The sequence below is a fragment of the Geotrypetes seraphini genome, chromosome 1 (genome assembly GCF_902459505.1).
Source record: "Geotrypetes seraphini chromosome 1, aGeoSer1.1, whole genome shotgun sequence".
NCBI lineage: Eukaryota > Metazoa > Chordata > Amphibia > Gymnophiona > Dermophiidae > Geotrypetes > Geotrypetes seraphini.
This window is the reverse complement of record NC_047084.1, coordinates 124,095,939-124,112,261: the sequence shown is the minus strand read 5'-3', so window position 1 is coordinate 124,112,261 and position 16,323 is coordinate 124,095,939. Positions and strand designations below refer to the sequence as shown.

The 16,323-nt window shown below is 44.5% G+C and overlaps 1 protein-coding gene across 4 annotated transcripts in view; it reads left to right on the top strand.

The window, feature by feature from the left end:
• Window positions 1-16,323, top strand: part of LOC117357363 (EF-hand calcium-binding domain-containing protein 14-like) — a 298,105-nt gene that overhangs the window by 236,036 nt on the left and 45,746 nt on the right. For all 4 annotated transcript variants that reach the window (XM_033937827.1, XM_033937816.1, XM_033937836.1 and 1 more), the window contains one exon: window positions 13,984-14,155. In XM_033937827.1, coding sequence (XP_033793718.1) covers window positions 13,984-14,155 — 172 coding nt within the window. The remainder of the gene's footprint in view (window positions 1-13,983; window positions 14,156-16,323) is intronic.

Sequence of the window (16,323 nt, the reverse complement as noted above, 5' to 3'; positions counted from 1 at the left end):
AGAAGAGCGACGAAAATGATAAAAGGTATGGAAGGCTGTTCATACGCTGACAGGCTGGACAAGCTGGGGCTCTTCTCCCTGGAGAAGCGGAGACTTAGAGGAGACATGATAGAAACTTTCAAGATTATGAACGGCATAGAGAAGGTACACAAGGAAAGATTCTTCAGACTACGAGGAACCACAAGTACAAGGGGGCACTCAGAGAAACTGAAAGGGGACAGGTTTAGAACTAACGCCAGGAAGTTCTTCTTCACTCAGCGGGTTGTGGTCACATGGAACACGCTCCCGGAGGATGTGATCGGGCAGAGTACACTACGGGGATTCAAAGAGGGATTGGATAGATTCCTGAAGGATAGGGGGATTGAAGGGTACAGATAGAGGTAGATAGAGATATAGGACTAAATCAAGAAAACCTGACAGGTTGTGGACCTGATGGGGCCGCCGCGGGTGCGGACTGCTGGGCATGATGGACCTCAGGTCTGACCCAGTGGAGGCAACTTCTTATGTTCTTGTGTTCTTACCAGCAGCAGGCAGAGAGAGAGAGAGAGAGAGAGGACACCAGCAACAGGCAGAGAGAGAGAGAGAGAGAGGACACCAGCAACAGGCAGAGAGAGAGAGAGAGAGAGAGGACACCAGCAGCAGTCAGAGAGAGAGAGAGAGAGGACACCAGCAGCAGGCAGAGAGAGAGAGAGAGGACACCAGCAGCAGGCAGAGAGAGAGAGAGGACACCAGCAGCAGGCAGAGAGAGAGAGAGAGAGAGAGAACGACAATGGAAGCAAAGGGAAACCAGAAGATGAGCTTTCCAGTGTTCTGCACAGATTGTCATATGTATGACTACCTCCCCTTGGGTTGACAGTCATATGTATGCGGTCGGTGCCAGGAGCTGGAAAGCTTGAAGAAGGAAGTATAGCGACTAGAGGACAAGATACAGGAGCTAGAAAGACTTCATACTACCGAGGACCCAATCAGGACAGCTATAGACTTCATGAATGAGAGACACATTGAGGAGGAGGTCAGGGAACTTGAGAAATTCATTGAGGAAGCCTATAGGAGGAGAGTGGAAGAAAACGAACTTCAAATGAACGATGAAGTTACACCAACACCAACATGGAAGGGAGAACAAGAAGCAGATGACCTCATAGAAGACACCCACAAAGGAGCATTGCATGAGGGGGAGAAAATGGCTTGTTGATGCCCAGGAGAGGAAGCAGCGAAGCACACTTAGGACATTGACCTGAGACCGAAGCGAAACCTAAAGAAGGGAAAGTCAGCGATCCTAGTGGGAGACTCGATCCTGAGGCATGTGGACAGCCACATAGCAGGAGGGAGAGAAGATCGACTGGTGACCTGCCTCCCAGGAGCAAGAACCAAGGACATCATGGACAAAATTGGAAAGATCCTGGAAGGAGCGGAGACGGAAAAGACAACAGTAATGATCCACATTGGGACGAATGAAGTCAGCAGGAGAGACTACAGAAGAAGCACGCTGATAGAACAGTTCAAGATTCTGGGAAGGAAGCTGAAGATGAGGACCCAGAAGATAGTATTCTCAGAGATCCTACCAGTACCGAGGGCAGATCTGAAAAAGCAAGAGGAACTACAATCAATAAATACGTGGATGAGGAGATGGTGTGAGGAAGAAGGGTTCCACTTCGTGAGGAACTGGACAACGTTCTGGGGCAAGAGCAAGCTCTACAGGAGAGATGGACTGCATTTGAGCGCGGTGGGAACAAGACTTCTAGATCCTTTCTCATCCTACCTCTATGAAAACATCCCAACGCAGGCCATCTCTTCCCTTACAAACCTTATAAACAAAGTTTTACTATCGGGCCTGTTCTCCACAGAAATGGGTCACATTGCCTTATCCCCTCTTCTGAAAAAAGCCGATCTTGACCGTTCCTTACCATCGAACTACCGCCCCATAGCTAACATCCCTCTTTTAACAAAACTTCTAGAGACCATAGTCGCTACCCAGCTTTCCTCTTACGTAGAGAGATTCTCCATCCTCCAACACTACCAATTCGGATTTAGGCCCAATTTCAGCACCGAGTCCCTCCTAGTTTCCTTAATTTCAAAGGTGCAACAACTACACGTCCGTAACAGATTTGCTGTTCTCCTACAGTTCGATCTCTCCGCGGCTTTCGACGTCGTGCACCACAACATACTAATCTACCAACTTTCTGAGATAGGAATAGACTCCTTTGTCCTAAAGTGGTTCTCAAACTTCCTTCGCGCACATTCCTACATTGTCAACACAAACTGCTCCAAATCCGCTTCGTGGACACCATCCTGTGGAGTCCCACAGGGTTCTCCCCTATCCCCTATTCTCTTCAACATATATATAACCTCCCTGAAGCTTCTCAAACTATCCCCCCTTGAAACAATATACACATATGCAGACGATATCCTTATCCTCCTCGAAACAGATCAGAACCTTACAAACCTCCAAGAGAACATCACTTCATGCATAATGAGACTTCATGCCTGGTCCCTCTCTGTTCAGATGAAATTAAATGAATCAAAAACAAAATTACTCTGGCTTGGCCCGAAGTTAGTACACCTGCCCACCCTCTTCACTCTACCCACAGGCCCTGCTCTTCACCTTGAGTTCTCAAGCAAGATCCTCGGCATCACTATCGATTCCTCCCTCTCCCTCAACGATCACCTGAATTCCTTGGCAAAATCATGTTTTTTCAGCCTCCACATGCTGAGGAAAGTTAGATCCTATTTTCACCAAAAACACTTTACTGTCCTTGTACAATCCATCATCTTATCCAAACTCGATTACTGTAATGCCATTTATCTATGCCTAACAAAAAAAAGTCTTTGCAGACTCCAGCTCATCCAGAATACTGCAGCCAAACTGATTTTTGCTAAACGCAAATTTGATCACGTCTCCCCTTTACTTACCAATCTTCACTGGCTCCCAGTACTTTCCAGAATTCACTTCAAATGCTCCTGCCTGGCTTTCAAGATAATTCATGGCATCCTTCCGCCCTTAATCCCTCTATCCTTCCTCGCCCTGACGCCTGCTACCATCAGATCAGCCCACAGACATAAACTATCCTTCCCCTCTCTACATGGCATCCTCCACGCAGGTAAACTGGGAAGATCCCTCCTCTCCAAAATCACAGGCCTTTGGAACGATCTCACTATCCCGCTGCGGAACCTGGGCTCCCTCCAACTGTTCCGAAAACAACTGAAAACCTGGCTTTTCTCTAACATATAACATCTCTTCTCCTGTTTACATTCCCTCTTCTCTTATAAGAACATAAGAACATAAGAAGTTGCCTCCGCTGAGGCAGACCATAGGTCCATCCTGCCCAGCGGTCCGCTCCCGCGGCGGCCCATCAGGCCCATCGCCTGAGTAGTGGTCTATATCTATCTATACCCTTCAATCCCTTTTTCTTCTAGGAATCTATCCAAACTTTCTTTGAAACCATTTAATGTTTTCTTGTCTACAACAGCCTCTGGAAGCACGTTCCATGTATCCACCACCCTCTGAGTGAAAAAGAACTTCCTAGCGTTTGTTCTAAACCTGTCCCCTTTCAATTTCTCCGAGTGCCCCCTTGTACTTGTGGTGGTCCTTAATTTGAAAAATCTGTCCCTGTCTACTTTTTCTATGCCCCTCAGGATCTTGAAGGTTTCTATCATGTCTCCTCTAAGTCTCCGCTTTTCCAGTGAGAAAAGTCCCAACTGCTTCAACCTGTCGGTATATGGGAGATTTTCCATTCCCTTTATCAGTTTAGTTGCTCTTCTCTGTACTCCCTCAAGTACTGCCATGTCCTTCTTGAGGTACGGCGACCAGTACTGGACACAGTACTCCAGATGCGGCCGCACCATTGCACGATACAGCGGCATGATGACTTCCTTCGTCCTGGTCGTAATACCCTTCTTAATGATACCCAACATTCTGTTAGCTTTCTTTGAGGCTGTAGCGCACTGCGCCGATGTCTTCAGTGTTGCGTCTACCATCACTCCCAATAAAGATGGGCCTATATTATTGTCCACCCGGGCAAACCGGAGATATCAATGAAAAAATGGAAGCCGAGATGAAGTGAAAATGCAAAAGCGGTAACACGGTTATTATGGGAGACTTCGACTACTCCGGGATAGACTGGAGTCTTGGAAGCTCAAAATGCGCTAGGGAGACAGAATTCCTGGAGGCTAAACAAGATTGTTTCATGGAGCAGCTTGTTAGAGAACCAATGAGAAGAAATGCCACTCTGGATCTAATCCTAAATGGGTTAAGAGGACCTGCAAAGGAAGTAGAGGTAGTGGGACCGTTGGGAAACGGCGATCATAACATGATCAAGTTCAAGGTTGAGGTAGGAATAACGAAAGGAAAGAAAACCATAGTGACAACTTTCAACTTCAGGGAAAGGAAACTACGAAGCAATGAGGAAAATGGTAAGGAAGAAACTTAGGAACACTTCCAAAAAATGGCAAACAGAAGAACATGCCTCGTCTTTTCTCAAGAACATGGTGAGCGAGGTGCAAAATCTGTATATCCCCAGATTCAGAAAGGGGTGCAAAAAGAGTCGAACAAAAGACCCGGCTTGGATAATTAAAATAATGAAGGAAGAGATGGGCATTAAGAAAAATTCATTCAGGAAATGGAAAAAGGACAAAACTGAGGAGAACTGGAAAGAACACAGGAAGTATCAAAAAGAATGTCACTGAGTGGTTCGAAAAGCCAAAAGAGAGTATGAAGAGAGGCTAGCCAGGGAAGCACGAAATTTCAAACCGTTCTTTAGATATGTTAAAGGGAAGCAACCGGCTAGGGAGGAGGCGGGACCGCTGGATGACGGAGACAGGAAGGGAGTGGTGAAGGAGGAGAAAGAAGTGGCAGAAAGACTTAACATGTTCTTTTCGTCTGTATTCACAAACAAAGACACATCCAACATACCAGAACCTGAGCAATTCTTCAATGGAAATCAAGCAGAAAAATTAACATCCATGGAAGTGAGCCTTGAAGTTGTACGCAGGCAGATAGAAAAACTAAAAACTGACAAATCCCCGGGTCCAGACGGAATCCATCCAAGGGTTCTGAAGGAATTAAAGGAGGAGATAGCAGAACTACTGCAGCAAATTTGCAATCTATCCCTGAAAACAGGCATGATCCCAGAGGACTGGAAGATAGCTAACGTTACGCCCATCTTTAAAAAGGGATCAAGAGGTGACCCAGGAAACTACAGACCAGTGAGTCTGACCTCGGTTCCGGGGAAAATGGAGGAAGCGTTGATAAAAGAAAATATTGATGAACATTTTGAAAGAAACGAACTTCTGATAACCAGCCAACATGGTTTCTGCAAGGGGAGATCATGCCTAACGAACTTATTGCACTTCTTCGAAGGAATTAACAAACGGATGGACAAAGGAGACCCCCATAGACATCATATATCTAGATTTCCAAAAAGCCTTTGACAAGGTGCCCCATGAACGCCTACTCTGGTAAACTGAAGAACCATGGGGTGGAAGGAGATGTACATAGATAACATAGTAACATAGTAGATGACGGCAGATAAAGACCCGAATGGTCCATCCAGTCTGCCCAACCTGATTCAATTTAAATTATTATTATTATTTTTTTTCTTCTTAGCTATTTCTGGGCGAGAATCCAAAGCTTTACCCGGTACTGTGCTTGGGTTCCAACTGCCGAAATCTCTGTTAAGACTTACTCCAGCCCATCTACACCCTCCCAGTCATTGAAGTCCTCCCCTGCCCATCCTCCTCCAAACGGCCATGCACAGACACAGACCGTACAAGTCTGCCCAGTAACTGGCCTAGTTCAATCTTTAATATTATTTTCTGATTCTAAATCTTCTGTGTTCATCCCACACTTCTTTGAACTCAGTCACAGTTTTACTCTCCACCACCTCTCTCGGGAGCGTATTCCAGGCATCCACCACCCTCTCCGTAAAGTAGAATTTCCTAACATTGCCCCTGAATCTACCACCCCTCAACCTCAAATTATGTCCTCTGGTTTTACCATTTTCCTTTCTCTGGAAAAGATTTTGTTCTACATTAATACCCTTTAAGTATTTGAACGTCTGAATCATATCTCCCCTGTCTCTCCTTTCCTCTAGGGTATACATATTCAGGGCTTCCAGTCTCTCCTCATAGGTCTTCTGGCACAAGCCTCCTATCATTTTCGTCGCCCTCCTCTGGACCGCCTCAAGTCTTCTTACGTCTTTCGCCAGATACGGTCTCCAAAACTGAACACAATACTCCAAGTGGGGCCTCACCAATGACCTGTACAGGGGCATCAACACCTTCTTCCTTCTACTGACTACGCCTCTCTTTATACAGCCCAGAATCCTTCTGGCAGAAGCCACTGCCTTGTCACACTGTTTTTTCGCCTTTAGATCTTCGGACACTATCACCCCAAGGTCCCTCTCCCCGTCCGTGCATATCAGCTTCTCTCCTCCCAGCATATACGGTTCCTTCCTATTATTAATCCCCAAATGCATTACTCTGCATTTCTTTGCATTGAATTTTAGTTGCCAGGCATTAGACCATTCCTCTAACTTTTGCAGATCCTTTTTCATATTTTCCACTCCCTCTTCGGTGTCTACTCTGTTACAAATCTTGGTATCATCTGCAAAAAGGCACACTTTTCCTTCTAACCCTTCAGCAATGTCACTTACATACATATTGAACAGGATTGGCCCCAGCACCGAACCCTGAGGGACTCCACTAGTCACCTTTCCTTCCTTCGAGCGACTTCCATTAACCACCACCCTCTGGCGTCTGTCCGACAGCCAGTTTCTGACCCAGTTCACCACTTTGGGTCCTAACTTCAGCCCTTCAAGTTTGTTCAACAGCCTCTTATGAGGAACTGTATCAAAGGCTTTGCTGAAATCCAAGTAAATTACATCTAGCATATGTCCTCGATCTAGCTCTCTGGTCACCCAATCAAAAAATTCAATCAGGTTCGTTTGGCACGATTTACCTTTTGTAAAGCCATGTTGCCTCGGATCCTGTAACCCATTAGATTCAAGGAAATACACTATCCTTTCTTTCAGCAACACTTCCATTATTTTTCCAACAACTGAAGTGAGGCTCACCGGCCTGTAGTTTCCTGCTTCATCCCTGTGACCACTTTTATGAATAGGGACCACATCCGCTCTCCTCCAATCCCCAGGAATCACTCCCGTCTCCAGAGATTTGTTGAACAAGTCTTTAATAGGACTCGCCAGAACCTCTCTGAGCTCCCTTAGTATCCTGGGATGGATCCCGTCTGGTCCCATCGCTTTGTCCACCTTCAGTTTTTCAAGTTGCTCATAAACACCCTCCTCCATGAATGGCGCAGAATCTACTCCATTTTCTCGTGTAACTTTGCCAGACAATCTCGGTCCTTCTCCAGGATTTTCTTCTGTGAACACAGAACAGAAGTATTTGTTTAGCACATTTGCTTTCTCCTCATCACTCTCCACATATTTGTTCCCAGCATCTTTCAGCCTAGCAATTCCATTTTTTATCTTCCTCCTTTCACTAATATATCTGAAAAAATTTTTATCTCCCTGTTTTACATTTTTAGCCATTTGTTCTTCCGCCTGTGCCTTCGCCAAACGTATCTCTCTCTTGGCTTCTTTCAATTTCACCCTGTAGTCCTTTCTGCTCTCCTCTTCTTGGGTTTTTTTATATTTCATGAACGCCAACTCTTTCGCCTTTATTTTCTCAGCCACTAGGTTGGAGAACCTTTCAAACTTTTTTTCTTGTTTTTATTGATTTTCTTCACATAAAGGTCCGTAGCCATTTTTATCGCTCCTTTCAGCTTAGACCACTGTCTTTCCACTTCTCTTATGTCCTCCCATCCTAACAGCTCTTTCTTCAGGTACTTTCCCATTGCATTAAAGTCCGTACGTTTGAAATCTAGGACTTTAAGTATCGTGGGGCCGCTCTCCACTTTAGCCGTTATATCAAACCAAACCGTTTGATGATTGCTACTACCCAGGTGAGCACCCACTCGAACATTAGAGATACTCTCTCCATTTGTGAGGACCAGATCCAATATCGCTTTTTCCCTTGTGGGTTCCGTCACCATTTGTCTGAGCAGAGCCTGGTTGGCGGGTAGGAAACAGAGGGTAGGAGTGAAGGGCCACTACTCGGACTGGAGGAGGGTCACGAGTGGGGTCCCGCAGAGCTCGGTGCTCGGGCCGCTGCTATTTAATATATTCATAAATGAACTAGAAACAGGGACTAAGTGTGAGATAATAAAATTTGCGGACGACACCAAACTATTTAGTGGAGCTTGGACTAAAGAGGACTGCGAAGAATTGCAAAGGGACCTGAACAAACTAGGGGAATGGGCGACGAGATAGCAGATGAAGTTCAACGTTGATAAATGTAAAGTATTACATGTGGGAAACAGAAAACCGAGGTACAAGTATATAATGGGAGGAATGTTATTAAATGAGAGTACCCAAGAAAGGGACTTGGGGGTAATGGTGGCACAATGCGCAGCGGCCGCTAAGAAGGAAAACAGAATGCAAGGCATAATCAAGAAGGGTATTACAACCCAAACGAAAGAAGTTATCCTGCCGTTGTATCGGGCAATAGTGCATCCGTATCTGGAGTACTGTGTCCAATATTGGTCGCCGTACCTTAAGAAGAACATGGCGTTACTCGAGAGGGTTCAGAGGAGAGCGACGTGTCTGATAAAGGGGATGAAAAACCTTTCATATGCTGAGAGATTGGAGAAACTGGGTCTCTTTTCCCTGGAGAAGAGGAGACTTAGAGGGGATATGATAGAGACTTATAAGATCATGAAGGGCATAGAGCAGGGGTGTCCAATGTCGGTTCTCGAGGGCCGCAATCCAGTCGGGTTTTCAGGATTTCCCCAATGAATATGCAGGAGATCTATTTGCATGCACTGCTTTCAATGCATATTCATTGGGGGAATCCTGAAAACCCGACTGGATTGTGGCCCTCAAGGACTGACATTGGACACCCCTGGCATAGAGAGAGTAGAGAGGGACAGATTCTTCAAATTTTCTAAAAATAAAAGAACAAGAGGGCACTCGGAAAAGTTGAAAGGGGACAGATTCAAAACGAATGTTAGGAAGTTCTTCTTTACCCAACAAGTGGTGGACAACTGGAATGCGCTTCCAGAGGGCGTAATAGGGCAGAGTACAGTACTGGGGTTTAAGAAAGGATTGGACAATTTCCTGTTGGAAAAAGGGATAGAGGGTATAGATAGAGGATTACTGCACAGGTCCTGGACCTGTTGGGCTGCCACGTGAGCGGACTGCTGGGCACGATGGACCTCAAGTCTGACCCAGTAGAGGCATTGCTTATGTTCTTATCCCACCAAAAGTGAAACCAGTGCCGAAGAAGCTGAGCACCAAGTTAAAAAAGACACCCCCTGCCTTGAAAAACAATGCAGGACTCTGAAGAAATGTAAAAATAAAAACGCTGGTATCCATGTTTAAAGACATATTTGAAACCATAAGGCAATAAACAAAATGAAGGTCCTTACCATTAAAAAAATCAAAAGACAGCCAAAAGCTCGAAACCAGGGTATGTATATGTTTTTTGCTATGGTGAATATCACTTTCATTACGATACTTATTAGTTTCATGATTTGCATTATGTTTTTGATGTTCCTCAATGAGTTCTATTAGATATTGACGATCAGCTTGGAAGACGGTAGGTTCCGTAATATATCCTGTGTAGAGGAGGAGGAGGAGGATGAGGATTTGATGTGCTTTGCTCTGGATTCTGTGTAGGACGCCCAGTCTCAGCTGCCACCTAAGCAGCTTTTGAGAATCACACACAGGCATCCTATATAGAATCGTGTCTGTCCTAATGGACAAACACCTAACCTTGCCTAACCACCCCATTTCACTAAACAACATTCAGGCCACAGGCACCGGTTAGAGAGTCGCGTTGCCACTGAGCTGACTTCTGTAAGGGAATCTCCTTGTGGCGATCAGTTTAGCGGCTATGGCAGGGAACTGGGCCCCCCTGTGAAGTTGGCCAACATGAGAACATAAGAACATAAGACTTGCCGCTGCTGGGTCAGACCAGTGGTCCATCGTGCCCAGCAGTCCACTCACGCGGTGGCCCCCAGGTCAAAGACCAGTGCTCTAAATGAGTCCAGCCTCACCTGCATACATTCCAGTTTAGCAGGAACTTGTCCAACTTTGTCTTGAATCCCTGGAGGATGTTTTCCCTATAACAGCCTCCGGAAGAGCGTTCCAGTTTTCCACCACTCTCTGGGTGAAGAAGATTCTCCTTACATTTGTACAGAATCTATCCCCTTTCAACTTTAATAATAATAATAATAATAATTTTATTTCTTATATACCGCTATACCCTAAGTTCGAAGCGGTTTACAGTGGAGTCGTGTCTAGAGAGAGTACAGTGTTAACAGTAGGATACAGGGTGATACAAAGTGAGCAGGTACTGGGTGATTACAGTAAGGTACGAGATATTAACATGAAAAACAGTTACAGTATGTTTACAATGAGGTACAAGGTACTGGGGTGTTTACAATGAGGTGCAAGATATTAACAAGAGAACAGTTACAGGATGTTTACAATAAGATACCGGAAGTACCAAGTAAGGTACGAGATATTAGCACGAGAAAACAGTTACAGTATGTTTACAATGGGGTAGAGGGTACTGGGGTGTTTACAATAAGGTACAAGATATCAACAAGAGAACAGTTACAGGATGTTTACAATAAGATACAGGAAGTACCAAGTGAGCGGGTACTGGGGTAATTACAGTAGGTTCAAGATAACAAGATAGCAAGAGAATAGTTACAGGATATTTACAATCAGATGCAAGATGTTATACTAAGTTATAGGATGATACAATATGAACAGTTACAACGGATCAGTGCTGTTTACAGCTAGATATATATGATGAGCGTGAGAGAGGTACAGCATTAAACATTGGGGGAGGGGAAAAGGAGGGGGAGGACTTTCGAGGCGGTTTATAATTGGTAGGGGGAGAGTTTAGGTGGTGTTGAAGAGGCGGGTTTTCAGAGATTTTCTGAAGTCCGCATATGATGTGGCTTCAAGTATAGGTTTTGCTAGCCATGTGTTCAGTTGGGCTGCCTGGAAAGAAAGCATTCTGTTTAGGTACTTCTTGTAGTGACATGATTTCAGGGATGGGTAAGTAAAGAGGTTTGTTCTGCGGGAAGTCTTTTTTTGGGCAGTAGGTGAGGAATTGGGAAGCTAGGTAAGTTGGTAGCATCCCGAAGATCGCTTTGAAGTGCCCTCTCATTCTCCCTACCTTGGAGAGAGTGAACAATCTGTCTTTATCTGCTAAGTCTATTCCCTTCAGTATTTTGGATGTTTCGATCATGTCCCCTCTCAGTCTCCTCTTTTCAAGGGAGAAGAGGCCCAGTTTCTACAATCTCTCTCTGTACAGCAACTCCTCCAGCCCCTTAACCATTTTAGTCGCTCTTTTTTGGACCCTTTCGAGTAGTACCATGTCCTTCTTCATGTATGGCGACCAGTGCTGAACGCAGTATTCCAGGTGGGGGGCTACCCATGGCCCGGTACAGTGGCATGATAACCTTCTACGATCTGTTCGTGATCCCCCTTCTTTATCATTCCTAGCATTCTGTCCACCCTTTTTGCCGCCGCCACACATCACACTGGTGGCTTCATTGACTTGTCAATCAGAACTCCCAAGTCTCTTTCCTGGGGGACTCTCCATATACCGCCCTGGACATCCTGTATTCGTGCATGAGATTTTTATTACCGACATGCATCACTTTACACTTATCCACGTTGAATCCCATTTGCCATGTCGATGCCCACTCCCTCCTGCTGGAACCCCCAAAGACCCTCCCTGAATGTCCGCAGCAGGAGAGATGCTCAATCTCTCCTGGAGCTGACCCCATCATCACCTGAAGCCCCTCAAACATTCCCTGACTCCACCCCTGACACTCTCCAACACCCCAAAATCCCCCTGACTTTCCCTGAATCCCCCCGCCAAAATGCCACCTGTACCTTATTTTGATGGCCGGCAAGAGGGATGCCCACTCCCTCCTGCTGGCATGCCCACCGCTTCCAAATGGCGGGCCTTCCCTTTTATGGTACGCATAGGAGGGGCCTTAGGCACCTGGGCCAACCATAGTCCTAGGCCTCCTTCCCAGTGCATCCTGGGATGCACTGAGAGTGGCCTAAGGCTCCAATTGATCAGATTTCTAAAACCTCTCCCATGGGAGGGGCCTTAGGCATCTGAGCCCATCAGAATAGAATTTGCCCCTTTATGTCTGTAGATTGTATCATATATACTGTATATTGATTTTTGTTTTTTCATAGAAACAGCAAAACATCACTTATCTTTAAAGTGTGCAGAGTACTAATAAGCCCGACTGGGACCCGTTTCGCCGCTAAACACAGCTGTCAGCCCTAGCATTGCTAGCAATCAGCAGTTTTGGTTGCCATAACCAATGTCAGCAAAGGCCTTTGGGACATTATATCAATCTGACTCTGGAATGTTGATGCAGAATTCTGTGCTCCTGCACAGAATTCACATCCATTAATCATTCAACCAGACTGGATTGTTTATCAAGAAGATAGGCTGCTTGAATGGGACAAAGAAGCCAGAGACTAATCCCATCTACCATGCCTGCAAGTATCGCACCCTCCTTATCAATTAAACTAACCATTGTTTCAAACAGTTTACAAATTCTAAACAGAAAAGATACTGGGAAATACAATAGTTTCTATATTCAGAATAAGATTCCAAGCTATAAAAGCCTCCTCTCTGCAACACACAAGGATCTATCTCTTTCTCTATCTATCTCGGAACCCGAAGCTTAGATCATCACCCCCATCCCCCTTTTTTCTCTCTCTCTGCTTCTCCCTAGAACTTCACGCTTCTTTCTGGACTCTGTAAGGCAGGGAAACTGCTTTGCGCTCTCATTAATTGTAATGCTTATGAATATTGCTTTTCTCTAAGCCTATTTCTATAATTTATTCTTTATGCCATCACCTCTGGCTGTGCTTCTTATTTGAATCTACTTCCTGGTGAATCTTTTGTGAGGGTATTGAACTCGGGACCTGGCATTTTGTAAGGGCACCTCACATAACCCCTACAACCTAACATTGTGGGGGCCGCTACCAACCTTACAGCAGCTTTTTCAAGGGTTCTCAGGACACTTTAGTGAGGCGGGAGTCTAGAATAAAATATCCTGAGAACCCTTGAAAAAGCCACATTTAGCAGCAAAACAGGTCCCTGTTGGGCTTATCAGTACTCTGCACACTTTAAAGATAAGTGATGTTTTGCTGTTTCTATGAAAACAAAAATTAATGTATGACACAGTATAGTTTGATTTACACAAATAGGGAGGTGGAGGTGATCTGGTCAGTGATGAAAGTCTTAAACCTTTAATAACTTGCCATTGAATTAAGATATCCTCAGATTATAACAATGGTCTCAGATTCGCAGCCCGCCAAGTACCATTTTGAGGCCCTCAGTATGTTTATCATAATCACAAAAGTAAAATAAAAGTTTCTTGATCATATGTCTCTTTAGCTATAAATTACAATATTATTATTAAGACTTAATTAAGACTTAGCCAAAAGGAAAGATTTATAAAGAGTTTTACCTCTTGCAAAATTGTCATTTCTTTAAATAAGACATTAACTATTTTTTCTGAGGCCCTCCAAGTACCTACAAATCCAAAATGTGGCCCTGCAAGGGGTTTGAGTTTGAGACCACTGGATTATATCATCCATATCCAAGTAGGTTTCTGAATACCCTTTGGTGGGATTTACTGTGTATTTGAGGATTGTTCCTAAAGAATCCCACATACCATTTTCCGTGTTTCCACTGAGGGGTTAATTGAACCCAGTTCCCCAGAATCTCAGTCTGCTGAAATACCCCTTAGTCTAGTGTTTGCATGTTCAGAGCAGAAGGATATTTTCAGGTTTGGCAGGAGCTATAGTCATTCCCAGACTCCCAGAGTCACCCAATTGTATTCGTCTCATACGATGCTTTCTTTGATAGGGCCTGGAGACAGTCTTCCTTCGGCTCTCACATTTGCAAGATGAACTCTACATGATTTCGAACTCCTCCAATCACAAACACAGTAAGATCTTGGACTCCTACAGGACAGCACCTAACCCAAAAGAACCAGACAGCAGGACTCCAGTCACTGACTCCCCAATGCTTACTTCTGGTAAGTTGTTTTCTGACTGGGTTTTAGACTTCATCCAGGCAGTTGCCTAGTGTACACTCCAAAGCATGATAGCTGACCGAGTGCACCATTTTTATTTAGTTTGGCATAGTCCAGAAAGCTAGAAAGGCTCTGTTTGCACACAAACTGTACACACTTTCCACACACAAATGCAGATTACACCGTTCGATGTGCTCTGAATGAGAAAAGTCTTTAAGTCACTCATTGGGACAGGCAGTGGTTTATGTTAAAGTCTCAGCACCCAGAGGGTGTGGGTTCAAACCCACGCTGCTCCATAATCCCCCCATTGCCCCAGATACATTAGATAGATTACGAGTCCACCAGGACAGACAGGAGAAAAATGCTCGAGTATCTGAATAAAATTCATGTAAGCCGAATGGGAGGACAGTACAGAAAAATTTGAATAAATAAACAGTAAAGGCAGTCTCAATGCAAAGGATTCTCAAATACATACAACTCTCCTTACTTCTTTCTAGCACGTTCCATCTGTGAAGAGTTCTCCCTCTCCATAGCTTTCTGTTTAACATGTTCCATCTTTACAGAAATACAAACAGCAGTCCTTTTCTTCAAATACAATACATCTCCGCCCCACCAAAAGGGCAGGCGGCTGCCTGGTCCTGGCTGGAACTCTAGTATATAGAAAGTTTCCATTTTTGCTCAGGGTTGAGGCTGCTCTACTAAAGATGCTTCTTCTCTTTGAGCCTTTGGAAAGTATTAGAGAATTCACAGTAATAGAGAGTAATTCTCAGAGTGCGCAACGGGCAAGAAGCTAATTATGAAAGACCGGGCAGAGTGCTCTCAGAGGCTTTGGTCATGAGCTAACAAATTTTCCAATGATATATATACTCCCTTAGTTACCAATGAGGTCATCACACTTCATTAACATCATTGCATTGGAGGACACTCGGGGATTATTTTATGTACCTTCCCTAGGCAAAATCCTAAGACTCTTGAGAAAATTAGAAACAGGACAACAGATGAAGGCTAAATCACCCATTCAGTCTGCTCATCTTCAGGGGGGGGAGCTTCGGAATAAGAACATAAGAATTACTGCTGCTAGGTCAGGCCAGTGGTCCATTGTGCCCAGCAGTCAGCTCACGTGGCTGCCCTTAGGTCAAAGAACAGTTACCTAACTGAGACTAGCTTTACCTGTGTGCGTTATGGTTCAGCAGAACCCTGGAGGGTGTTTTTCCCTATAACAGCCTTTGGAAGAGCGTTTCAGTTTTCCACCACTCTTTGGGTGAAGAAGATTCCTTAGATTTCGGCAGTTGGAATCCAAGCATAGTACCTGGTAGAGCTTTGGATTCTTGCCCAGAAATAGCTAAGAAGAAAAAATTAAAAACAATTTAAATTGAATCAGGTTGGGCAGACTGGATGAACCATTCGGGTCTTTATCTGCCGTCATCTACTATGTTAGTAATGTAATGTAATGTAATTTATTTCTTATATACCGCTACATCCGTTAGGTTCTAAGCGGTTTACAGAAAATATACATTAAGATTAGAAATAAGTTACTATGTTATGTTTGTTTGGAATCTATGATCATGTTAGCCCTTTTTATACCAAGTTGCATTGGTTGCCTTTTGGGGCCAGAGTCCTTGTTAAATTCGGATGCATTTGTTATAAGGTGCTTTTTGGATTATCTCCCTCATATTTGTCCCCCTATCTGAAACTTTCTTATTTAACAAAAGGAACTAGAAATTCTGGAAAATTCATCTTCCCTACTCCAAAGGCCTGTCTTTTAAGACCTTTTTAGACAGGACTTTGGAGTATCAATCTGGGAAGATGAACTCCTGGCTAAGTCCAATGATTGTTCTTGTCTGGCCGTGCCTGACCTCGATTGCAAGAGTTGCCTTGCAGTTTTATGATTCTTCTGTCTCCTGCCACTGTATTTAATTTGGATCTGGCTGATGCCTTTGTGGAGAGTGGTTTCCTCGGCAGCCCTGAGCGTCGGGATTTGGAGATGCTGATCCTTCTTCACATTTACAGTTACCAGATGTTAGGGTCCACCTTGGGGGACTAGTGCCCAAGAAAGGGATCTGTATGTCATTGTAGACAATACGATGAAACCTTTCACCCAATGTGTGGCGGCAGCCAAAAAAGCAAACAAGATGCTATGAATTATTATAAAAGGGATGGTTAACAAGACT